The sequence below is a fragment of the Phocoena phocoena genome, chromosome 10 (assembly GCF_963924675.1).
Source record: "Phocoena phocoena chromosome 10, mPhoPho1.1, whole genome shotgun sequence".
NCBI lineage: Eukaryota > Metazoa > Chordata > Mammalia > Artiodactyla > Phocoenidae > Phocoena > Phocoena phocoena.
This window is the reverse complement of record NC_089228.1, coordinates 32,637,523-32,664,936: the sequence shown is the minus strand read 5'-3', so window position 1 is coordinate 32,664,936 and position 27,414 is coordinate 32,637,523. Positions and strand designations below refer to the sequence as shown.

The window sequence follows — 27,414 nt, the reverse complement described above, 5'->3', positions numbered from 1 at the left end:
TAATCCTCACACAATCCTATGAGGCAAGTGTGACTATTATCCCTGTTTTATGGATGAGAAACTGAAGCACAGAGAGGCTAAGTTGCTTGCCCAAGGACTCACAGTTGAAGGTCTTTAATGGACGAAACAGAATCTGAACCCAAGCAATCTGGGTTAAGAAAGGGAAATAGGCACAATGAGGGACTACAGAGGTTCCCTGGGAACTCACCCGTTTCCCAAACACACACACACACATGCTTTATAAGGGTCACAATGCCAGGGGAGCGACAGTTACTCAATTTGCACAGTAGACACCTTAGCTCATATTCATTCGTTCAAAACAAATGTACTGCACAGTCACTGCTCTAATGTGGAGATTCTACAACTACATGAGAAGTAGATATTTACCTATTATTAGACAGAACATAGAGGAATAAGCAAATACAGAAATTGTGGTAAGTGTACGGAAGGAACCAAATGAGGTGGTGAGGTAGGGGCTGGCAGGCTCCCTCAGTCAGCGTCAGGAGGGAAGTCTCTGAGGAGGTGACATTTGGCTGAAACTGAAAGGACTGGAAGCCAACTATTCCACCAGGAGGCCTGGGGCGAGTGGGGGGACGCAATACAGGCAGAGGCAGTGCGTGCAAAGACCCTAAAGCACAAAGAAGAAAGGACGGTTTGAGAGGTGCTGAGGGAAGGCGGGGAAGAGGTAGGAGACAAAGCAGGCGAGCCCGGCAGGGCCCAACTCACACCTCCAGATTCAGGAACTTTTCCATCCATGTTTTCACCAAGTCAGTTACCAAAACGCTTACTAGTGGGTTCACACACTCTCCTCTCGGTTCCTGGACTACGCTTCTGAAGAGAGCAAGAGCTGCAAGCGGCCGGGCTCTGAAGCGAGGCCCCACCCCCTTAACCTCATTGGTCCAGAGGTTGGCACGTGACCCAGAGCATTTCTTGGTTTCCAGTCCAGCAACCTTAGACAGCGCCTTGTACAAGAAGTCTGCTCGCAAAAGGGAGGATATGATTAGATGAGCCAGTCAGATTCTCTGAGGAATTTAACCGGGAATATGAAAAGAATAAACCAGTTGGATATAGGGAGAAAAGTGGATAGGGAGAGGAGTAATTGTGGCTATGTTAATAACAGAACTCTTGAGTAAAGATTGAAAGCTCCTACTCCCCAGCCCCCAGTGTCACCACGCCCCAGCTATACCTCGTTTCTTATTATCAGATTTCTGGAAGATTTCAGCCATCTTAATACCACTTGAATGCTTTTATTAAACGCTTACCTGTGCTCTGCGTTAAGGGCTTTCCATGTTATCTCACATAGTCTTCGCTAGCAAGTGTTGCAAGAAACACTATCTCCATTTTTACAGTTAAAGAAGAAATCTCCAAGAAGTTATGTACTCCAAATCACAAAGCTGTAATGGGCATACCTAGGACCCCAAAGGTCTGTGCTGTTAACCAATATGATTAACCGATTCTCATTTTCTTAAAACAGGGCCTCATTACCGGAGTTGTCCTGAGTGAGGCTCTGTTCCTTATATGGTGTAACGAATATACTTTTCAGTGTATCCATGCAGGTAACTATAGAGAGATGGCTTTTTAAAAAATTATGAAAAGCTGTATCCAAAATGTCAAATTTCAGGATATATGTAGAGCAAACTGATTTTAATTTAGGTCCATGTGATACAGAATATAAATTTAGTAAATGAACTTTGGTGAAAGATTTAAAGACAGGTAATAAAGCATACACTCATTAAATATACCACACAACGTGATACATAAACATCAAGCCATATGAATAAATTAACAAAATTTAACAGCTCTTCTCATGGAACTTTATTTCTATAGTAATAATGACTAACATTTACTGAACACTTATTGTATGCCAGGCATCATGCTAAATAAATGCTCTGTTTATATTATCTCATTTAAACCTCACTATGGGGAAAATAGTAAAATAACTCCAGTTTACAGATGTGAAAATGGAAACTCAGAGACGAAGTAGCTGGTTTTGTTTTTAGAGGCAAGTTTTAAATGCTGGTATATCTAATTCCAGAGGCCTGTACTTAATCATTTCAAGCATCTCAGTTAGAGCAATAATCATATACCACGTTGTGATGGTTTATTTAAAGGCCTGTCCTCCACTATGAAGCCACCTTCAAAGAGTTTATGGACTCTCCTATTCACCTCTATCTCCTCTTTGCCTGAGATAGAGTAGAAATATAATATTAATACAGATAAATTAGCTGGTCTATTTCTAATGCAAGACCTAGGCCAGTAATCACTCCTGCTGAATTTAGGCTATTGGGGGAATTTTGAAAGGTGATGAATTATCACAGAAAAAAATCCGCATCCTGAAAATGAAACACGTTAGTTACAAAACTTGAACTGCCATCAGTCCCCAAACAGCTAAATTCTTAAGCTTCTTATTAACAGATTGATTTGTAACAACTGTGTGCCACTCAGAGGATTTGGAAAAAACTGAGCATCTCTGAAAATCTCTCATAAAAATTATCTGTAAATAACACGCAAGATGTTGAAATATTAATGCCTCCTCCATGAGCACATCAAAATGCTCCCTCAGCCACCTTCCATCTGCTTGCCCGCCTCTTCCAACGTGAGCACAGCCTCACCCTGTTTTCAGCTTACTTGATGTCTAAAAAGATTATGCCAAAAATTGTTTCAGCCCACTGGAAAGTATCAGCCTCACATTTCAGACACATTTGGACATCCTAATTTAAAATTTGATGGAAAAATAGCATACTTGTGGGCTGTTCCTTGCCATATTTCAAATGCATCCCTCGCAAAATTCATTTCTCTATCAAAATCATAGGCATGCACTTACCTTCTAAGTGGAAGTAACAACAGCAATAACAGCAATAATAGCAGCTGACACTAATAGCCGCTGGCTCCATTTTACAGAGTAGAAAACTGAGGCCCAGAGGCATTCAATGACTTTTTCCAGGTCACAGGGCTGATGGTAGCAGAGCCAATGATTGAAACCAGGGCTCTGGACTCTAGATTCTATGTTCTTGCCCACTGCACCAAACTGCCCAGGAAGCTTTAGCCACTACCTAGCTTTAATCCTTTCTTTTCCAATATCTGTGGTCATTGTCATGTTGCAGCACAAAAAAAAAAAAAGGCTGGAGGGTGAGTGTAGCTGGTTGAGCAGTGCCCTCAAATAAGATATGTCTAAGTCCTAACCCCCTTAACCTGTGAATGTGACCTTATTTGGAAAAAAGAGTCTTTGCAGATATAATTAATTAAAGATTTCAAGATAAGATCATCCTCGATTTAGGGGAGACCTAAGTCCAATGACAAGTATCCTCATAAGAGAAAGGCAGAGGGAGATTTGAGACACAGAGACACACAGAGAAGGTGACATGAAGACAGAGGCAGAGATTGGATTGATGTCTCTACAAGTCAAGGAATGCCAAGGGCTGCTGGCAGTCACCAGAAACTCTGAGAAAGGAATGGAATGTATTCTCCCTCAGAGCCTCCAGAATGAACCAACTCTGCAGCCACCTTGATTTCAGATCTCTGGCTTCCACAACTGTGAGAGAATAAATGTCTGCTGTTTTAAACCACCAAGTTAGTGGTAATTTATTATGGTGTCCCCAGAAAGCTAATACATTGAGCTATGGACCCAAAACCCTTGAACAGAAATCAGATCCTCACTTTGCAGGAGGAAAGGAAACTGAGGTTTAGAGCAAATAATTCATTAGCATGCTATCAATCACACAATGGGTTCATGACAAAGCCAAGACAGGCTCTAGGCTACACTCTGGTCTCCCAATTCCTGGGTCAGCGTCTTCTTCAGTATCTCTTACCCACTTCATTGAGAGACAGAATCATACATGCACTTTAGAACATGACCACCTACATCAGTGTCCTTGTTCCACCATTTGCTAACTGTGCACCTCCGTTTCCCATCTGTAAAATGGGAACAGAAGTGACAACTACTTCACAGTGTTATTTTGGAGAACAAATGAGTCAATGTATATGCCTGGTATGTAGTAGCTCTCAATAAATGTTAGCTATTACTATTATTTTATTCCAATATCTATTGAGTTATTGATAAAGGGCAAATTATAAAATCAGGAATATGGCAGTGCCTAGAAAAATAGTGGTAGACACATTAGCAGGGTTTATCATTATGTGTGGAAATTTGTGACAAATTTTATTTCCCAATTTCTTACGAGGGGAGTTGGACATCAAGAGGTCACAACCACCACCCTTGATTTGCATCTCTCTGACAGTCTTCACTGTCCCAAGCCCCCCAAAAGAAGTGCCTAATATGGTTGGCCAGTGACCAGGACATCAACTGGAACGTGTTGTGCTAGTGGACAGAGTCACTGTAGAGCAAAAAGAACACAGCCCTGCCTCACATCCTCTCTCCACTTGTGCAGCCCCAGTAGGGCAAGCTGGCCCCAAGCCTCCCATCTGCTTCCTGCTCTCCCATTCCTGATCACTCCTGGAAACACTGTTTTCTCAGGCATCTGCCATTCACACAGCTCTCCAGGCATGGGACCAGGAAGGCAGGTGGTGCCTTTCCCTGCCGTGCAGGACAGGGCCCTGTCCACCCTCCTTTACCTTTTCACTTCTGGGTATTCATGTGGTAAGCACACCAGAGCCTCCTCTTCTTTCTAACCTTGATGTCCCGCTGGCCATGGTGGCTACCTGGGGTCAGCCTGAAGCAGGTGTGGCCATCTTGGGTCTGGTGGGGAGGGAACAGCAAGCTCACTCACCTAATCAAAAAATCCCTGCATGGAGATATTGAGCCTATCCTCAGCAATTAATAAAGCCATACTCTGTTTCCCTTTTGACTGCTAGTCTTTAGGTGATCAGACTCCTTGATCAGACTCTGGAGACAGGCAGAAAGAGCAGTAGCATTCAGACACCAAAACCCTACCCAAACTCCTAACAAAATCATATTACTTCCTGGGCTTCCCTGGTGGCGCAGTGGTTAAGAACCCGCCTGCCAATGCAGGGGACACAGGTTCAAGCCCTGGTCCGGGAAGATCCCACATGCCACGGAGCAACTAAGCCCGTGCGTCACAACTACTGAGCCTGCGATCTAGAGCCCACAAGCCACAACTACTGATCCCGCGTGCCACAACTACTGAAGCCCGCGCACCTAGAGCCCGTGCTCCACAACAAGAGAAGCCACCACAATGAGAAGACCACGCACCGCAACGAAGAGTAGCCCCCGCTCACCGCAACTAGAGAAAGTCCGCGCACAGCAACAAAGACCCAATGCAACCAAAAATAAATAATAAATAAATAAGTTTTTAAAAAAATCATATTACTTCCTGATGGAAAATGTATATAATAAGTTATGTTTTTTCAAAGAATAATGTTCATTATAAAGTGTCCTCTGATGTATTGAACTTCCTATTAGTCATCTGAATGATAATTAACACTTGAAAAATACAAAGAAAATGAAACACTTGGGGAAATTAAAGTCATATCTCCCCAAACCAAATACATCAATCTGTTGTAATGGTTAGCCTACTCTAATTATAGCACTGGATCTACATACACACACACACACACACACACACATGCATACACACCACAAGCCTTGGCATATATATCCCAATATAAAATCCAAGCCAGCTGCTGGAATTAAGCTAAATACTATTGAAATTAACAGTGTCCTTAGGAAATATAGCACGGGGATGCTGATTTCATCAGAATTCTATCTGCCTGTACTTTTTCCAGGAAGTTCAAGAACCATGAGCAGCTGTAGAAATCCAAGTCATCAGAAAAGCAAACGAAGGCAGCTCCTCTCCTGCAAAGCAAATTCCTTAAAAGAGCTTCAGCATCTGCCTTCTTAGCATAAGGGGGCAACACCTTAATCTACTGTGAATTTTTAATAGTTCTCTCTTCCCTTTTACTCCATTCATTTGGGAAACATGATCCATTTTACTCCAGGCCAGACACCAGACTTCTACCATCACTCTTTTTTTTTTAATTGGAGTATAGTTGCTTTACAATATTGTGTTAGTTTACTGTACAGCAAAGTGAATCAGCTATATGTATACATATATCCCCTCTTTTTAGGATTTCTTTCCCACTTAGGTCACCACAGAGCACTGAGTATAGTTCCTTGTGCTACATAATAAGTTCTCATTAGTTATCTATTTTATACATAGTATCGATAGTGTATATATGTCAATCCCAATCTCCCAATTCATCCCACCCCCACCCCTTTCCCCCTTGGTATCCATACGTTTGTTTGTTCTCTACGTCTGTGTCTCTATTTCTGCTTTGTAAATAAAATCATCTATACCAATTTTTTCAGATTCCACATATATGCGTTAATATACGATATTTGTTTTTCTCTTTCTGACTTACTTCACTCCGTATGACAGTCTCTAGGTCTCTCCCTGTCTCTACAAATGACCCAACTTCATTACTTTTTATGGCTGAGTAATATTCCATTGTATATATGTGCCACATCTTCTTTATCCATTCCTCTGTTGATGGACATTAGGTTGCTTCCATGCCCTGGCTATTGTAAATAGTGCTGCAATGAACACTGGGGTGCCGCCATCACTCTTTTTTTTTTATATATCTTTATTGGAGTATAACTGCTTCACAATGCTGTGTTAGTTTCTGTTGTACAAAGAAGTGAATCAGCCATATGCCTACATATATCCCCATATCCCCATATCCCCTCCCGCTTAAGCCTCCCTCCCACCCTCACTATCCCATGCCTCTAGGTCATCGCAAAGCACCGAGCTGATCTCCCTGTGCTATGCAGCTGCTTCCACTAGCTATCTATTTTACATTTGGTAGCATATAGATGTCGATGCTTCTCTCACTTCGCCCCAGCTTCCCCCTCCCCCCACCCCATGTCCTCAAGTCCATTCTCTATGTCTGCATATTTATTCCTCCTCTGGCACTAGTTTCATCAGTACCATTCTTTTTTAGATTCCATATGTATGTGTTAGCATATGGTATTTGTTCTTCTCTTTCTGACTTACTTTGCTCTGTATGACAGACTCTAGGTCCATCCACCTCACTACAAATAACTCAATTTCGTTTCTTTTTACAGCTGAGTAATATTCTATTGTATATATGTGCCACATCTTCTTTATCCACTCATCTGTTGATGGACACTTAGGTTGCTTCCATGTCCTGGCTATTGTAAATAGTGCTGCAATGAACATTGTGGTACATGACTCTTTTTGAATTATGGTTTTCTCAGGGTATGTGCCCAATAGTGGCATTGTCTTTGACTTTCAAGAATTAATCAATGCCTGATATACCTTACCTATTTCTCTTTCCCCAAATATCCAAAAGCAGATCTTTTCCCATTTCCAATCCTGTGCAGGTAGCTCTCAAACTCCTTGAACCCAAGAACATGATTAAGATGACGCCACCACCCACTCCCACTGCTAGAGTCAGGATTTTCAGCTAAGACGCTGAGGCCAAAAGATGCTCATATTTGACTAACATCCTGAATGTGAAAACGTTCTTCATTTCATCTTCAAACTAAGAATGTACATCTGTCAACCAAGGGGTAGACTAGAGCAACGTGGAGAGACACGTCCCACCTAAGACAAGCAACAATCCAAGTGAGGCAGCTCCCTGGGTTCAGAGATACTGGATCTGCTCGGTGTCCGAGAAAATTCAGAAATCCAGGTTCTTCATAGTCTCCCAGTTTACTGACGTTGACAACTAATTTCCAAGGTCACACAGCCAACTTGTGGCAGAGTGAGAATTATACCCAGCCCTCCTAGCCTCATGAAACCCAAGAGGCCTTAGCTCTGTGTGTGTGTGTGTGTGTGTGTGTGTGTGTGTGTGTGTATAACTGTATTTTATTCAACAGCTATTTACTAAACAACTGCCATATTCAGGGATATCATTTTAATAAGCAGATGGATGGATGGACAGCCAGATATTTATTTAAAAAGCAAGTGAAAAAGCAAAACATAGTTCCTAAATTTACAAAATACCTTTAAAAAACTGAGACACAACATTCAGTCCACAACTACCATTTCTGTCCTAAAATACTTTTATCTGCAATTGATATTGAATAGGGAATAGATTGCATAGTCTTAAAACAAAAAGGCAAACAAAATTTTATTTAAACCAGAGCATCTTCCACTAAGAAAGCCATGACTAAGGAAGCACTGTAGCTTTGTAATCCACAGGTAAAACCTCTTCTTGGATTATTTAAGAACCACTGTGCACTCTTGGGAGCATGGGGTATATTTCTGCAGCGTCTCTATCAGGATAGTAATTAGTATAGCTGAGAAATGCCATCAACAGCACAAGTAAAATTAGCCTTTACTTGTAAAATTTCTCCTGGGAAGTGCCGGTGGCTCCTGTCTCCACCAAGCAGAGTAATGGGCTTGCTGGGTCATCCCACAGCAAGCAAATCGCCCCATCGGCAGCACCTGCATAAAACCACCAGCACATCAAGCTGGACTGCCAGAACATCCACCTTTGTCTGCTTCAGTCACACCTGCCTCATCCTGGCCCCATCCCCTCATCAAATCTCACTTATGAGTCGTAAAACAGCACTTTTTTTTCTTTGGCCACCAGGGAACTCTTAATTTCCCTGAAAATTTTTGAGTAGCCTTAGAGTTATGGCATGTTTCAACCAAACATTTTTGTCTCAGTGCAGTGATACCTCAGGGCAGCAGTCCCCAACCTTTTTGGCACCAGGGACCAGTTTCGTGGAAGACAATTTTTCCACGGGCAGGGGCAAGGGCGGAGGGGGGGGTGCAGAAAGTTCAGGCGGTAATGCGAGCGATGGGGGGCGGCAGATGAAGCTTGGCTCCCTCGCCCGCCTCTCACCTCCTGCTGTGCGGCCCTAACAGGCCTCGGACCCGTACCGTCCGCGGCCCAGGGGTTGCGGACCCCTGCCTCAGGGGAAATGAAGGTCCAAGGAGAGGAGGCGACTGGGCCAACATCACATCCTGTCTGGCATCAAAGTCAAGTCTAAGTTAAGTCTAAAGCTCCGTAGTCTGGAGCTTTCTCTTTTTGTTAAACAAAGCAATCTCCTTAGGATAAAAGTTACTGCTTTTACTCCACACCTACTAATATCTCTTTATCTGGACCTTTCCTGACCACCTTCTCCCTGGGTTTGAGGAAGAGAAACACCACCGGCCCAAAACATCTCATGTTCTCCCTCCTCTTTCAGACCTTGTTCAACCAATAACCCCTCTTTCTAGTGGCCCATTCCCTAAAAGTTAAAAATATGGCCAAGTGTGTCACACATTGGTGGAGGAAGACTCCCCAGACTCTGCATCCCCTCCAGTTATCTCTTCAAAGCCAAGCTCCTTGCAGGAAAAGTATAAAAATCTATATTACCACTTGCAACTCACTGCAGTTTAACATCCATTCTCACCACCGCCATGATGTTAAAAAAAAAAAAAAAAAAGCCAGTTCCACTAAACCCACATCCCTATTCAGCATCACCACCTGGATGAGTGAGACTTTGCAACAAAACATGATCAAAAAACATGATCTCACAGCATCCTGATCCTGTTTTGCCCTCAGGCTTCCCAAGTGGATCAAGCCCCAAACCTTTGACTCCTTTTGTTTCCTCCACTAGAATGGAACCTCCATAGAGGCAGGAATTTTTTACTATTACTATACCCTCAGCACCTAGTCCAGAAAATGGTGGCAATTCCATATTTGTTGACTTGATCCATTTCAGCCGTTCAGTCATCACTTTGTTTGATCCCCTTGGGGGACAGCAGTGATATCTCCAGTGGAAAGTATGTAGACACATCTAAAGACCAGTGGAGAGATTAGGGTTAGAGAACTTGATATGAGAGACCATTCCTTTGGTACAAACTATTAAAGTGTCATCATAAGAGTTTTAGCTGGACATAGATTATGCAGCAGATGGATTCAGTAGACAGAGATTAATAAAACAGGCCAAAGTTTTTAAAAAATCAATCAATCAAACACCTCCTCTGAGTCCTCAGGAGTCTAGCTTGGTTGGATTAATGTGTGGAGCTATCTAGACCTGGAAGCCATGTGATCTTCTTTGGACAACTTGAGAGTTTGCCTTTCCTGAGAGTTTAGACAACAGCATTTATTGGGAAATCATCCTCATCTTTTTTGTCTATTGCTCCCTATAGTGATACAAAAATTTATAGTTTCCGCCTTATGCTGCAGAAAATATTTCAATGCAGCCTACCAGAAAAATGTAATATGAGTCTCCCTTTTTTTAGCAATAGAAAAGTCTGACTATGGCCCAAAATTCTCCAGAGGAGCCATCTGTAAAACAACATGAACTGCCTTAGATTCAGCTAAGGGGGTCAATATCTCAGGCAAGAAAACTCTCCTACCCATCCCTAAGAAACTCATCTGAACTGCTTTCAAGAGCAGGGTATTCTAATTCCACTGAATCTATAAAGGAGAAAGAATAACAGGACAATAAGGAAAAAACATTCCCAAGACTGTAATATGGCATCTCCTTGGCATATAACAATACCTATGCATCCAGGGATGACGTTTTAGAGATGGCATTTCCCCCTCCATCTCTCTCCCTCCCTCACTCCTTTCCTCTCTCTCTGTCTCTCTCTCTATCTCTCTCTCTGTCTCTTTGTCTCTGTGCCTCTGTCTGTCTCCCTCACACACACACATATTAATAACAGAAAAGGCATGTCAAAGAACTGAGCCAAGGAAAACTGGGCTGTTCTCAACTCAAAAGACGCAGAGCTTCTGCTGGGTCTGTAAGCACCCTTCCCTTTTGACCATCAGCATATTGACAGAGGAGGTCTTAAACTCATCCTTCTGCTGTACCATGGCAGAGGAGTTCACAGAGCCAGGAACATACAGGAAAAATCATGGAAGCAAAATACAGTGCCTCCATGTAATATTAAGTACCATACTTACTTCTCTTGAATCAGAAAAAAGTTTTAAGGTGATCTCCAAGGTCCAATTTCTCTTTCTCCTCTTTAAACATAAGTGCCATAATTGGACAAGTACTTTTGCCCTACCTTCATCCCAATGTTTTATGAAATAAATCTCTAATCATCTAGTTTCTCTTGTCCATTCTCTCCATTGAAAGTCTGGACTCCCCACCACCCACCCCTGCTCCCACCTTCCACCATTTTGAATATTAGTCCATTCTCAAGGACTGACTCCAATGCCACTTTCCCTATATGAAGTCTTCCCTCATCCCTTCCTTCTCTGGGTTTCTAAAGCATTTTAGTTGTATATTTTAGTGGCAGGTACAACTTTCTTCCCTTTTTTTAGTGGGTCTTTTTTTTATAGGTTTTTATGAGTACAGCATTTTCCCTGCTAGACTACATTCTCCTGGCAGGAGCTAGGACCTACTCATTTTTGTAACCACAAAGCTTCTAAACAGAGGGCCCTGTCTACCAATCAAGATGCTCTGGGCTATTAGTAAACCTCAACTCAAATTGGCTTATACAAATTGCAGGAAATCCAGAGGTGGGACAGTCTTCAGGTATGGCTCTGGTTCCATTTCTCTGCCATTCCCTCAGCTCTCTAACTCCCTTATGTGTTGCCTTTGTCCCCAAATTGGTTTCCCTCATGGTTATCATCATAATCTATTATTTGAATGTTTACTCGTGCTAGCATGGTGCTAAATATTTTTACATTAACCCCCTCATTTAATCCAATTAAACTTAAATCCTATTAAATTTACCCTTATAGCAGTAAATTTACACCTAAAGCAGGTACTATTATTATACCTACATTACAGGTGAGGAAACAGGTTCAGCCAGATAAACTAAATTGCCCAAAGTCCCACAACTGGAAATGGAACCCAGGAACTTAATCTCCAGAGCTGGTGCTCTCAACCACCAGCTGTCAAAGACAACCCAACAAGAACCAAGAAGGCAGGCCCCACTAATGCCACATTACCAGTCAGCTCACAGAAACTCTGAACGGGCAACATATCAGATGCAGAGGGTAAAAGTGTGGCTGCCAGAATTACAATATAAGCATCATGTATGAATGCCGCTACACATCCTACAACAAGGTTAGGAAACACCTAATAGGTGTTAAGAAGGCATTCAAGACTGGCACCAAGTTGAGACTTTCTCATAGAAGCTAATCAGAAATACTGGATGGGATTTGGAAAGGCAATGACTTTTTCAACATGGGCTTCCAAGTTGTTGTATTCAGACTCCATGCCGGCCCTAAGATTACCTTGTGTACACAGGGCTGGCCACTAGATAGTTCAGCCGACCCTGATTTTGGCAACCAACTTTGGAGTTAGTCTCTCTGGGCTCAACCTCAGCTCTGACATTTGCTAACTGTAACCGTGGACAAGTAACCTCCCCTCCGAGCCTTGCCTTGCTTGCATATAAAATGGGGATAATACTAATAGGACCTACTTCACAGGGTCCTCATGGGGATTAAATGAGACTCCATAGGTGAACCCTTTGGCACAGAGTTTGAAATATCATTATTCCATTTAGAATACACGTAGGAAGTGCTTTATGAGCTACACTGATAATTTTTATTCTTATCAAGGGAACATACTGCAGTCGGGTGGGTGTGCTAAATGGGAAAGTGATTCATAGACCTCACCCTCCTGCCTGAGAAAGGCAGGAGCCCACACCTTCCCCACAACTCCCCCTCCCCAACCCCTTCCAGAGGTCCCACATTGGCTGAGTGTTGGGAGGCTGCTATGCCCATTCTCCTGGACTCTGCCTCGGCTTCTAGAGAAGAGAGAAAATGCTCACATCAAGGACTCTTCTGAGAAAGGTTAAAAAACATGAGCAAGAAATTTCCTTCCCTAGCTAAAACTTCGTGTTCAAGCTCCAAGGTAGAGTCCAAAACAAGGTATATCACTGCTATGTTCCTTATTCACATTCTACATAGAAAAAAAAATGGCTCTCAAATAATTTTCATGAGATGGTAAAGGGACCGAAAGTGTGTCTCACACTACTTTAGAGTATTCTTCAGCCCTGAGCATGTAACTGGGAACACAGTAGTTACCCAATTAACCTTTACTTTCTAACTCACCAAAATCTTTTGTTTCTTGCTCTATCACAAATGCCTATGGCATAATTTAATTTGCAGTTTTAGATTTATTTGCAATTACAAAGAAATGAAATAGAATTCTCTCAGGTGAACTGGGAATTTCGGCACCCCAAGGCAAACATAATGACCTAAAAGTCCTCAATGAAATATTTAAACGTATACTTTACTATGACACCCAACACTATGCAGACTCTTTCAAGGTAACATTCCTGAGGGTAGAAGAAAATCTACCACCTCTAGTATATTGTACCTGAATACATTTAGTGAATGTGGTACAGTCTATCTACAACCTTCCACCTTACCAAATACACTCTTTAACCATCACCAAAATCCTGGTACGTGTCCCCACTTCTCAGCACAAACTGAATAGCAGTGAGCCAAAGACATGTCTCATACCACCAAGAGCTCATTCATTTCATTAACTACTAGGAACTACTTACTCCTAATACATGTACTTAATATTAAATGGCAATATCTAGACAAAGTTTTACCTAAATGCCCTTGGGGCTCAGAGCAGGGGTAGGGAGGAGAAATGTGCACAATTCAGATTTTGCACATTGTCCTAGGGAAAACTACAAAGTTTAATGAAAGCTTCGCAGCAAGTACCTTGTCCCCAAAGTTTAAAATCACAGACAGAAGTTTTAAAAATTTCAGAAGGCAAATTTTATTTATTATTTGCTGCATTTCTAAATTTGAGCAGTTTCTAAATTTGGTCATCGTGTGCATTATCCAACTTTCCATCGCATATATTTACTTATTTCTACTGGTTTCAGGATTCATTGGGAACTTTTATATTATTTTACATGGGTATTTCAGAAAGCTCCTCCAAGGGACAAATCAGTGAATCTTAATTTTTTTCAACCTTTTTAGATAATATGTGCTCAGAAGCCAGTATTTTTTAGAACTCAAGCTAACTGTTACACCTTAGAATAGAAGACGTCAGATTATAACATGCCTAGTTCTAAAAGTCTACAGATACTATCACCAAAATTTCAACCAGTTTGGAGACCCAAGTGTCAATGAGACTAAGGAAGTTTACAAACAGTGGAGAATTTTTTAAAGTTCCATACAGGATGCAATCTGACATTATGTAAAGGAGCCATATGGGTTCCATTAAGATAAGATAGCATGAACCTGGTATCAGTCAATACTACTTCTGGAATTTCTGCAGTGGGCAAAATCACAGCCAGGGATCGACAAGATGGGTGTGATGGTCAAGAGATTCCAGAGGGCTTACTGAAATAGCTAGTTATAGAGGTAACAGTAGTTAACTTTCTTTGATTGGTCTTGGTCTTCCTAATAACTGAAAGAAGGCAATCTCCCAATTATATGTTGCACAAACATATTTCCCAGAAATAGCTGCCCATTCCTCCTTACCACCTTACCCACAGGCTCCCTTGATAGAGAATCTACCCAACATGCCCTTTCTCAAAGAGACTCTCCATGGTTCTTCTGGGGGTGGGGCATGGGAAGGGGGCCACAGAGCTCATGACTCCTTTGGCCACAGCTGACTGGATCTAGAGCAGACTCTGATTCAAGTTGGGCCAATCCGATTATTGTTTCTCTGAATTCAAAACTGAAATAGAGAAACTATGCAGTATCTATTGAGCACTTGAATGGAGAAGACATGTATGCTTTCCTTTAGTGGCCACTTTTTCACAAGTGACATGTAAAACCAGATACTGAGAGAGAAATGAGACAGTGAGAGACTTTGTCCCTATTCCTGATCATTTTCCAACTAGCTCAATTCCAGCCCCCCAAGACACCTGGCTATCCTACTTACCCTTAGAGTCTGGGAGGAACTCTTATGTGTTCCTAGTAAATCCCCCATTTTTTTCCTTCAGCATGCTTGAATGTGTTTCTGCTACTTGGAACTACATTCTCCCTTAACCAAGAAGTGACGGAATGAATCAGTAAATAAATGAGCTGGATTCTCAAAGAAGACAAAGAAGAGGTTTCATAGGGCAAAGTTGCTAAGAAAGGCAGAAATCGGGAATGCTGGGACCCAAGAGGTGAAGATCTGACTTTCAGAGACAAGATTTGGAACAATACAAAAGATAATTCCTGAATAGGTGTGAGCATCCCAGTGAGGTCAGAAATTACTTGAAGAGGAAGCTGAGAGATGCCAGTTGAGGGACTCCTGGGTCAGGAGGCCATCTATATACCCTGAAGTTCTTGAAGATGGAGACAAGGTCAGGAAAATTCTAACTGGGTTAACGAGACCATCCTCATTGGGGTCCAATAATCCATAAAAAAGAGCTTCCCCATCCCTGAAGCTCTGCTCTTGTGGACCCAGCAAATTTGACAAAATCATAACCACCTTAAAGGATCTAATGGGCCTTTAATGAGCATCGTAAGAGATAATCTCTCTCTGCCACCTGTGGTTTTAATTTTCCAGCCAGTCCTGGAGTGGCTTCCTCTCAGCCTTCTAGATGGCTTTCCAAGATAGGAGTGTTCCTTTGGCATTCTCCCCTGTTCGTTCACTTGACAAGAACGTATTTGCTCCTTCCTGCTTGCTCTCTATCCTCTGTTGCTCCCAGCAACACACTCCCTTCCTCATTCTTGCTTTCCATCCTTTCTGTATACCTCCTTGACAACATCCTTATACTGTCAGGGAGCACACTACTACTTACACTCTATATTAGGTCTTCCACTTCAGCACCAAATTCCCTGGTTTTTAAGCAAATCTGTTGTTTTCCCTTTCAAGACAGTGGAAAGAAAACAATTTTGGAGCTAGGCATACCTGAGATTCAAATCCCAGCTCTCTTTAATGGTGAGACCTCAGGCAGACCACTTAATCTCTCTATGCCTTGTTTCTCATCTGTAAAATGGGGATGCCACATGTCTTGCAGGGCTGTTGAGCTCATGCACGTGGAAAGCAACTAGTAAGTTCCTGGTACATAGCAGGAGCTCAAAAATGCTTATCAGGGCTTCCCTGGTGGCACAGTGGTTGAGAGGTCGCCTGCCGATGCACGGGACACGGATTCGTGCCCCGGTCCGGGAGGATCCCGCATGCCACGGAGCGGCTGGGCCCGTGAGCCATGGCCGCTGAGCCTGTGTGTCTGGAGCCTGTGCTCCGCAACGGGAGAAGCCACAGCAGTGAGAGGCCCGCAGACCGCAAAAAAAAAAAAAAAAAATGCTTATCCACCCTCCCTTTCAAGATCAATGTGAGACAGAAACAAAAAACACCATAAAAGGTCAGTTTAAAAAATGTTTCATTTTCTTTATAGGTTGTCCATCTCCTTATAAGACTGATCTCTATTTACCAAATGTCTACATCTAAAAGAATTCAAGGTATTTGAAAAGTCATGGTTACTAGTCCAGGTCAAGATTTTTTTTAAGACATCTTTCACAATTCTTTCCCACACAATGATGAGTCGTTTTGCCTTTTAAATCATTATTTTTACATAAATATATAAATTCTGATCATCACTTCACAAAGTGAATAAATTGAGTATAGGCAAAGAATCAAGAAGATATAGTAACCATCCAATTAACTCAGGGTTTCTCAACCTTGCATCTATTGACATTGTTGGACAGATAATATGGCGGGGGTGGGAGGAGTCTAAACATGCATTATAGGACGTTTAGCAGCATGCCTGGCGCCTACCCACTAGATTCCAGCAGCATACCCCACCCAGCTGCAACAACCAAATGTCCCCAGACGTGGTCAAATGTGCCCTGGGGGGCAAAATTGCCCCCAGTTGAGAACCACTAAGTTAATTTGATCAATGTATATTGCAGTCAGACAGTACAAGCCCAGCTATGGGTTTATAAGACAGGAAGTAGCTGCTTAAGTCATTACTTCTTCTCTCCAGAATATTCCTACTGAAAAAACAAAATGGCTGCATGTCACTTCCAAGATACAATCAAATGCTGGCTTCACAGAAAAATAGAGAAGAAATTGCACGTGCCAGAATTCTGTTTGTCAGGCTGCTCTAGCTCTTGGCTGCATGCCCACATTCTGCCTAAAACCTACTTCCCAAACTTTTGAGAATGCTTTCCACAGCTTTCAGAACCTGACCTTTAGAGCAGCTTTATCTATGTGTGTGTGAAATAGATTTACAATTTTCTCTACTCCTGCAAAGCCAAACCACTTATTGAGTCCAAATGCCAACTGAGGATGGTGGGAATTTGCACACAGATGTCAGTGGACTCCAAAATAACAACACAGGAGCTCCACCTGCAACTAATTATAGAAACTGAAATTGCACTCTGGCCAGAAGAGGCCAGGTTCAGAACCCACCCCACCTGCTTTGGCCGATAAAATCACTCTGTTACTTCTTCTCCTGTCAATATAGACTTGCTTCTTAAATTCCTCTGAGGATGTTGTCTATAGGGAATTTTATTAGGCAGTGAATGCTTTGGGGGTGACCAATTCCCTCTGCCTTCCCCTCCCAGAGCTTGGTTTCAATAAGTGCCTTCAGCACAAGTGAGACTAAAATAATCTATTCACTGAAATATTCCAAAATGTTTTCTTTGGTTGATTGTGTGCTGTTGCTATCCCATAGCCAAAATAAAGTGATCCAGAGAGAAAATGGAAGATGGAAGTCATTTAGTTCTCCCAAGGTCTGGCATGCAAGAATGTTTATTTTCTTCCCATTAGCCAAGTCTTTCATAAGAAAACCTGGGAATAAAAATCTGTAAGGCTACAAATGCAGTGCACATGGCTGATCCTAGGGCTGACTGCAAGAGATTACTGAGGCAAAAATCAGCTGACATCTGTGACAAAGATGTATCGCTCACTTCAAATCATTCTCCTACATTCTGGCAAACAAAGAAATCAACTGTTGGATCCGTGCCATCTCATCTATCTTCAGAACCAAAGGAAGTTTTCACCTACCGACAAAAGGCATTTAAAATTGTGGTTTCAGTCTAAGTAGGTCATTGCCTAAGTCTGGACCAAAGTTTTTCCACCTTTCTGGAAAGGTGGACAAAAGCTACTATTCTCTGAAGAGCTGAGGAAGACTATTTCAAGATGAAGAAGATGATTTTTTTTTTCTTCTAAGATTCAGCATTCCAAGTTATGTTGTGGTACCAAACTAGTTCATATTCCCTAGTTCTAAATCCATGTGCCTATGTAACATTGGGCAAAACACACACAGGCACTCGCTCTTTAAATCAAAGTTAAAGTGAAAAAACTTACAGATATGACATATGATTGACTTCTTAATTTCTCACATCTCTTGATATGACTTACAAGGACATTTGGAGAAAGAGGGTGACTAAGGACAGCTCAAGTCAGTGCAGTGGACACCTGCTTTTGTCCTAGAGCATCCCTTCGCCCTTCATGTCAGTTTCTTTAGAGAATTGCTCCTCTCCCAATGCCTGCAGTTCTAATAGGTCACCAGTCATGGTAACCCCTTCTCACATACCTGTCCCCTGCCACCACACACACTCACTAAGTCCTGGAGAAAGAATATAACCAAGGCAGGACCAAAGTCCTTCCATAAATTTTCTAAATGATAAATGAAGATACAGGGATCTCTTACAGCTTCAATTATGACCTACCACATGAAGGAGAAAATGAGGCTCACACGTACAGGCAGATATTGAGAACCAGAAATGAAGAAATGGGGAGAGACAAAGTCCTGCTACAGTTTGAGGCCCTGGATCCAGTCAACCCCAAGCTCCATACCTGAGCCTTTCTGCAATTTCATTGCAGGAACTAATAAATTTCCATTTTCGCTTATACAGGCTAGCAGTAGCATTCGTGTCACTACTTAAGAGTATTGTCCAATACCATTAGTAAGTAGGTTTCTTCATTCTCATGTGTAAGGTCCTTTAAGGTCTCATTTCACCTCACTGAAATGCACCTATTTTTATGGTTTGATGACTGGTGATAATTAGAATAATAATTATCAGTTCATGATTTTCTATGTTTTATCAGTTAGGAAGGTACTAAGCTGCAAGTAATAGGATACCCAACCAGCAGTGACTTAAACAACTAGGGGTTTATTTTCTCACATGACTAGAAGTCTGGAGGCAGGCCATTGCTGGGGCTGGTGCAACTGCTCAGAGATGGTAAGACATATGTCTCTATGCTTTTCTTGTCCTTCCTTCCATGGTTACTAACAGGCAACATATTGACACTAAAGACAGAAAGAAGGAGGAAGGAGCACTGCTGGTGACATTTATTCCTTTATCAGGAAAATAAAAGTTTGCCTAGAATCTCCCAGATTTCCACTTGAGTTTCATTGGTCAGTCACCTCAGGAAGGGGAGGAGGAGCCTGAAGGTGAGCCACTAATCAGGCATCATTAGGATATTAGAAGGCCCAGGCACTGAAGGAAACTTTGACCACACTGAAAAGGTTCATCCACTTTAGAAGTCTCAAACTTAATGTCACAATTCCAGAGCTGCTCTTAAAGAAGTCTTTCCCAAAGTATGGCCTTTATACCCTTAGTTCTAGGAATATTTATAGTTTGTGACAGATAGGATTTGTGTGTATATATATATATATATATATGTGTGTGTGTGTGTGTGTGTGTGTGTGTGTGTGTGTGTGTATGTATATATTCACTTCACTCCCTTTCTGCTTCACAGGGAGTAGATTTCCCTGACCCCACTGACTTTGGACTTGGCCACATAACATGCTTTAGTCAACAGGATGTTAGTGGACAAAATGCAAGCAGAGGCGTTAAATGCATCTATGTGGTTTGGTTGGATCACTTGGTGTCTGTGATCCACCATCAGAAGATAAAGCCCTGAATAGCTGCTGTTCCAAAGAGAATGTGCAAACACGTGGAACGTACCTGAATCCCACTTTCAGCCTAGAGCCTGGTACTCAGAGCCCAGACCTGCCCAACTAAGTTGCAGCCAACCTGTAAATATGTAAGGGAGAGGTAAATGCTTATCTTCTTAAGCTAGCAAGTTTTAGTATGGCTTGTTAGACAGCATTACTGCAGCAATAGCTGCCTAATACATAAATGTTCAGTTTAAGATAAAGTTTCATGGTCAAGTAAGTTTGGGAAATTGCTGGATTAAGCAAGTTTAATAAATATTTTTAACTGCAAGAGTTAGAGCATTTCACATGCTGATATATTAGTCTGCTAGTACTGCCAAAACAAAGTACCACCAACTGGGTGGTTTAAACAATAGAAATTTATTGTCTCGCAGTTCTGGAGGCCAGAAGTTCAAGATCAAGGTGTCAGGGCTTCCCTGGTGGCGCAGTGGTTGAGAGTCCACCTGCCGACGCAGGGGACACGGGTTCGTGCCCCGGTCCGGGAGGATCCCACATGCCGCGGAGCGACTAGGCCTGTGAGCCATGGCCGCTGAGCCTGCATGTCCGGAGCCTGTGCTCCGCAATGGGAGAGGCCACAACAGTGAGACGCCCGTGTACCACAAAAAAAAAAAACAAAAAAAAAAACATCAAGGTGCCAGCAGGGTTCTTCCTTCTCAGGACTGTGAGGGAAGGATCCGTTCCAGGCGTATCTCTTTGGCTTATACATGGCCATCTTCACCCTGTCTCTTCCACTGGTCTTCTCTCTGTGCATGTCTATGCCTGTGTCCAAATTTCTCCTTTTAATAAGGACACCAGTCATATTGGATTAGGCCCACCCTAAGGACCTCATTTTACCTTGATTACACCTTATTTCCAAATAAAGTCACATTCTGAAGTACTGAGGGTTAAGACCCCAACATATCTTTTTTTAGGGGGGACAGAATTCAACCCAAAATATAGTGTTTGAATTTCTAGGAGAGGAGTATCTAATATGTAGTGTCTTAAGCTTATTTGACCAGAAGATCCCCTTTGGAAAGTATCATTTCCCTGGACACACTTTGGAAACCTGGCTTTGAGGGATCCATGGATCTCAGAGTAGTAGAAGGAATGGTGCCCAAAAGAAGATATAGGGATAAGACAGATCTGAGTAGTGAATATATTTAAGTACCACCCACAAACCTGATGGGACCCGACTCTCCAGGGATAAGCCCTTGATCTCATAAACACTCAGTACTCAAGGTTACTGCAGCTGCATTTAACTGTCAATGGACACCACTTCACAATGCAGCTGCCTCACCACCTTTTCAGCAGGAGATAGAATTAATTTTGTCACCCACTTCCAACTGGTACAACTCTTCATATCTGGACACTCACAGTGAAATGAATATTTTAGAACAGAGTTGAATGACCTCTGTTGAAATGGCCCTGCAGTTATATAAATAAAAGAAAAAATAATAATAAAGGAAACACGGAAATGTGATCCACCTCGACCTTTTCAAGTTACAGGCTCAAAATGAGAATCAATAAATCATATATGAAACTAGCTCTAAAACTCATCAAAAACCCTTATTAATATTGATTTAGAGTAGATTATTTTCTATTGTGTTAAGCCAGAAATAGAAATTATCACATAACCATTGCTTAAAAGCCATAACATTCCCCAGACAGGTTTACTTACACTTCTTAGGTTACGTTTCCCAGTGACCTTGTCCCACTTCTGCACACACGAGATGGGTAAATATTAGATCTAGTACAAACTTCCAGAGTATGATGCTATTTATATTCATGAAGATCCTTGACTAGCCATGCATGAATTAGGAAAATGTCTAAAAACTGCTTTATGTACACCTAATTTGGAAAAAATAATCCAATAAAAATACAAAGTTTGGGACTTCCCTCATGGCGCAGTGGTTAAGAATCTGCCTGCCAATGCAGGGGACACGGGTTCGAGTCCTGGTCCAGGAAGATCCCACATGCCACGGAACAACGAAGCCCGTGCACCACAACTACTGAGCCTGTGCTCTAGAGCCAGTGAGCCACAACTACTGAGCCCACGTACCACAACTACGGAAGCCCGCGCGCCTAGAGCCTGTGCTCCGCAATGAGAAGCCACCGCAATGAGAAGCCTGTGCACCACAACGAAGAGTAGCCCCCGCTCGCCACAACTAGAGAAAGCCCGCACTCAGCAATGCAGACCCAACACAGCCAAATATAAATAAATAAATAATAATAATTTTAAAAATACAAAGTTAATAATTGCATTAAAAATCCAGGGATATGAAAAGTTAATAACCTATATGCACAAAACTGCAAGATGTAAGTCCTTATGAACTTTCTGAAAATGTATTTTCTACCATGTTTTCTCTCTCTGATCTCCACTGTATGGGTAAATAGAATGGGGTTGTAAAGAAAAGACCACCATATCATCTTTTAGAGAAAAACGGGTCCACTTTCTCCCATACACAGTTGCATTCTCTTGCCCCCAACATCCACTCTTACCCCACAGGCCATTAAAAATAAAAAAAGGACTACCTCAAGTGGCAGCCTAACATCTATTCTAAATCTTTTCTCCTCATCTCTCCCCAAATCAGTCTACAGGTGTGACACTGACAGCACGAGACTCCACCTCACTCTTCCTCCATCAAGAAAATACATCGTGAAGCAAAAAGCTCAAGTGCTGGAATACAGATAACTCTGCATCCATGCACTCTGGTTTCTACAAACAAACCAAAAATTCCACACATCAGTACTGTAACTTAGTATCCCAAATGTATTTCTATACATGCAGATCTTTGTGGCTGAGAAGTAGGGCCTTGGAGAGAACCCAGGAAGTGTGAATGGGAAGGGGGTCTGGGGTGGAATATCCATCCAGGAACCTGGGCATCTACCCTTCACACATAAGAAATTTGGTCATAGCCACCTACCCATTGGCTCCAAGGTCTGTACTTCGTTTAACACAGGACGGGTGTTCAACATCCTCCCTTAGATCTGGAGTTGGGTTCAGCTTCCTCTGACAGAACCACAAGGACTTCAAAATATACTGCAAAGGAATTGATGAATGGGAGACCTCTGTAACACTGCACGTAAGGGTGAAAGGTCTGTGCCTGTGATCATTAAATTCACAGAACTATGAATTTCATATACAAGAGCATTCAAATATCCTCATCTCCACACTATAATGGACCTGCTTCCCATTTCTATTCACATAGCACAATTCAAATCATTTTAGATCACCTGAATTTAGTTAGTGAAATTCTAATTATCCAAATACCCCCTGGTAGAACTACATTTGTTGTTGTGGTTGTTAAGAAACCACAATCAAGTGTTGTTTCTCTCTTTTACATTCTTTTCTTCCATACAGAAAAGTTTAAGAAGAAATAAATTTCTAATTAAGAACAAAAATCGTAATTAAACTAAATTACATTCTTAATCATTCTATCAAAACTAGTCATGTTTTTCACCTAACATATGAAGTGTGATCTTCCTATCATACTAAGATTCTATTCATAGCTCAGTGATCCTATAAGGAGGTAGTAAGCATAAAGTTAAGATCTTACATGTTGGCATAAAATAGACCAAAGCCTTAAAGCCCAGCTCCGTCACTTACCAGCTGTGTGAACTTGGGCAAGCTGCTTATTCTCTCTACATTTATTTTTAATCTGTACAATGAGAAAAAATCTAGCACCTACCTCAGATGATTGATGCAAACACTAAATAAGATGATGTACACAAAGCTCTAAGCACAATGCCTAGTACATAGTAAGCCCCCAACTGATGTCTACTGATTGCAGTAGCAGTAATAATAGAAACAGCAGCAACAGCAGAACTCTGGATTCTTCCCCAAACTTTATTTCATCTCGCTCCACTTTCTGACAAATATAAAAACTCCACTGGTACAAATTTTTAGTGCTCCTTCATATCTGACTCTCCTCTCCTTCCTGGAAAGAAGAGAGGACTACACCTCACACCCCCTTGCATTTGTGTCACTTCCAGTCCAAGGAACTGAGAAGCCAATGTGCCACCACAGGCACTCTTTTCCTCTGCTGTAGCAACCCTTGAAGCCACGTGCCAAGATGAGGAAAGCCTGGATCCTGAGTCACTGCCTGGAGGAGAGCTGCCCTGGCGAGTCACTTGACCTGCTTCATAACTTCAGGTGAATAAGAAATAAATCTCTGATGGGTTAAGCCACTGAGATTTGAGGTCTGTTGATTACTGCGGCAGGATCGACCCTATTCTGACCAACAGGTATTCATATACCCCTGAAAGGGATCCTGATATACTTCTGGGGGGGGGCACTTCAATTTTTTTAAATATCTTGCTTTTTGTCAATTTTTATATTCTTTACTTTGTAATACTACTTCATATTGCAAGTAAATTGACTTTTCAAAATCTCCATGCCTCTTCCTCCTTTTATATTTTTAACCTAAAAAAGAAAATAATTATAGTTTACTTATATTTAATATACAGATTAAGACTAGGGCTTTCACTGGGTCATATGTTGCATAGTCATATGTCACCCACAGTAACCAAGGTAGCCTGTGATCATAGTAGGTTCCAGAAAAAGGAAGAGGTTCCCTCAAATATTCACTTCCTTCTGGCTAAGGTAACATGGGACAGTTAAGTGGAATTGTGGATATTACCTGCTTTAAACTGAACTATGTCTTACAAAATAGACAGGGGGCTTAAAATGTTTTTAGTCAAAGCAAAAAGGTTTTGTGTGTCGTTAAAATGTACCTCAATAAATTATTTATTTTATTTTTTCTTTTCCATATTAATTCTTTGTGAATGTCAAAGAAGAAACATAATATATTGGCACAGTAGCACATTGTGTAATTTATGAATAAATATACATGTATAAGTAGGGATCTGTGCTCAAAAAATTTTTTAATGATAAAACCATAAGAAACAAGTAATTTTGCAGCTGACAGTTTTAAAAATGGCTTCCAAACTTTTTGTCATTACTTGCATCATTCCTAAACTGCTTTAACCATTTTCCAAAACAACTAAAAAAGGAAGAAAACCAGTACAGAACTGGGGAAATGGACTTCATAAACCAGCAAAGTCAGAAAAAAGCAGAAATGATAGTGAAGGGCATTGATTTGACTTAGGAATGAAGAACAAAGCTTTCTGTTCCAACCAAAAATCATATTTCCACATCTGAAAACCAGCAAAGTCTCTGTCAGATAATCAAAGGGATAAGGTGATTGCTTTCTGCACATAGAAGGAAAACGAAGAGCAATTCTCAGATTATCAAAGGGATAAGGTGATTGCTTTCCACACATAGAAGGAAAACGAAGAGCAGATTCTCATACAGATCAGAAATGCTTCTACAAATGCTTGGACTCCAAAGGGGTGGCAGCCAGGGAAACAGATAGAAGCCAGCAGATGACCCCAAGAAAGGCAGAGAGCTTCCTTAGGACAGCATCAGGACCAACTATCAGAGAATGACTAGTTCAGCCAAGTTAAAATTACCTCCAGCTTCTACAGAAAGTTAAACGACATCTGGGAATTTTTTCCAGCCAAATGGCACAACAGCCTCTACTTCCCATCTCTTAGCATTTATCTCACTGCTAATAAGAGGTGAAGCTGGGATATAAACCCAGGCATGTCTTACTCCAAAGCCCCTATGAACAGCAGCATATAAATGAGCCTCACAGTATAGGTAGGATTTGAAAATGAAGACTAGCTGGGACTGAACAAAAAGAGGCAGGGAGAGGGGATGCTGAGAAGGCCACGAATGGAAAGGAACAGAGGGAAAGGAGGTGGGAAACTTTGAGTATGTGCAAGAATTACCAAGTGGTAGTGCAGGTAGCACAGAAGATGTGGAAGGAGGTGGTATGAGATAGAAGGTACTGTAGGCTCAGCCAGAGGTACACTTCATTCTGGAGGCAACGAGTAATTATTGAGAGCTTTAAAGCAGGGGAATGGCATAACTGCAGGTACACAATGGGAAAACTAATCTTGCTATGACATGGAAGATGGATCAAAAAAGAGTAAGCACATAGTAGGTGCTTAATTAATATTGAATGAATAAAGGTAGAAAGACCACGTTAAAATTTATTGTGTTTCTCTAACATGACATCAAACCCATCCTATCCAATCCCATTTAATATTGTTCAGTTTGCTATTTAGTGAACCAACTTCCCTCATTCTAGAAGGAAATGTTGCTGGTGCATTAAAAAAAAAAAATCAATTCACCAGTCAAATGTGGCCCTCTAAATGTTGCTGTTAAAGTGTCTACTCTTGGGCTTCCCTGGTGGCGCAGTGGTTGAGAGTCCACCTGCCGATGCAGGGGACGCAGGTTCGTGCCCCGGTCCGGGAGGATCCCACATGCCACGGAGTGGCTGGGCCCGTGAGCCATGGCTGCTGAGCCTGCACGTCCAGAGCCTGTGCTCCACAATGGGAGAGGCCACAGCAGTGAGAGGCCCGTGTACCGCAAAAAAAAAAAAAAAAAAAAAAAAGTGTCTACTCTTGCAAAAATCAACATTTTCCTCTTCTATTCAGAAGGAAGTACATCTGAGCTGCTCTTGTGACTACTGAAAAAGAAAACAAAAATAACCAAGTATAAAGTTAGCCAATGAGGACTGATCCCCCCTCTTCTGCAGCAATGTGAAAAGGTTATTGGAAAACAAGGAGATCACAAGCTGTAACCTTATATTTCCTATGCCCTCTGCTAGTCTCCAAGTCAAACACATACTAAGCCATAGCTATCTTGATGATGCCAAACTTTCTTCTGCACAGGCCGTGGTACCATCTGCAAACCGTCAACTACTCCGTGAGAAGCCAAGGCTGAAAAACACTGAGATGAGTCATAACCTACCTGATTTTCTTCATGGGAAACCCTCATCTGCTCCTTGAGGACAGACATCCGGGCTGCCTCTTCTTTCCTCAAGACTCTCTCCTTCTTGAGCTCAGGACTCCAGAAAGTCTTAATACTGTTCATGGAAGACCCCAACTTGCTGTCCTTGATGTCTAGCTCTTTCCGGAGGAGGTCATTCTCTCTCTGAAGTTCCTTGAGCTGGGCTTGAAGGTCTAACATTGTGCTATCCCTTACCTGCCTCAACATGGAGGGGACCTGGTGGTGGTGATGATGGGATGAGCTGGTCAGACCGCCATGTTGATCCGTGTATGAAAGGACATCTGTGTGGGAAAGTCCAGCAGAGGCAATATTGGGACTACTCCCCATAGCTGTGACTCGGCCTCCATATACAGCTCGATTTGTGGCCCTTCCCAGAGTCATGGTGCCCTTTGGGTAAGTTGTTGAAGCCACCCCCTCATGATCACTCAGATACATGGGTCCAGACGTAGCATAGGCTGCATTAAGGGACTGGATATTCTCCATGGACAGAGTCTTGCCTGTTCCTCCACCTCCCCCACTACTTGTTCTTCGGTGGCCCAAACGAGGAGACCTTGGCAAACGAGGAGATCTGGAAGGGCTACCTTCCAGATTGGTGATTGTTCTTGCACTTCCATACATTTTTCTTCTATTATGAGGTGCTATAGAAGAGAAGGAATGCTATACTAGGTTGGAGATTAAGCCAATATTTCCACTGTTGGCCAGAATTTTCACTGCATTCTTTTCATAGTCTGTACCAGAAAATGCATCCAATCAGAGATCTGAAAAATGAGAAAAAAAGATAATCAAAAACAAATTTCTTTAGAACTCTGTTAATTGCATTATATTTTTAAAATATGTACATAGATGATAGATTGATGATAA

General features: G+C 41.9%; 1 protein-coding gene across 1 annotated transcript in view; it reads right to left on the bottom strand.

The window, feature by feature from the left end:
• Positions 1-27,171, bottom strand: part of ERC2 (ELKS/RAB6-interacting/CAST family member 2) — a 736,860-nt gene extending 709,689 nt beyond the window's left edge. The window contains exon 1 of the mRNA XM_065885901.1: positions 26,515-27,171. Coding sequence (XP_065741973.1) covers positions 26,515-27,171 — 657 coding nt within the window. The remainder of the gene's footprint in view (positions 1-26,514) is intronic.
• Positions 27,172-27,414: the final 243 nt, after the last annotated feature.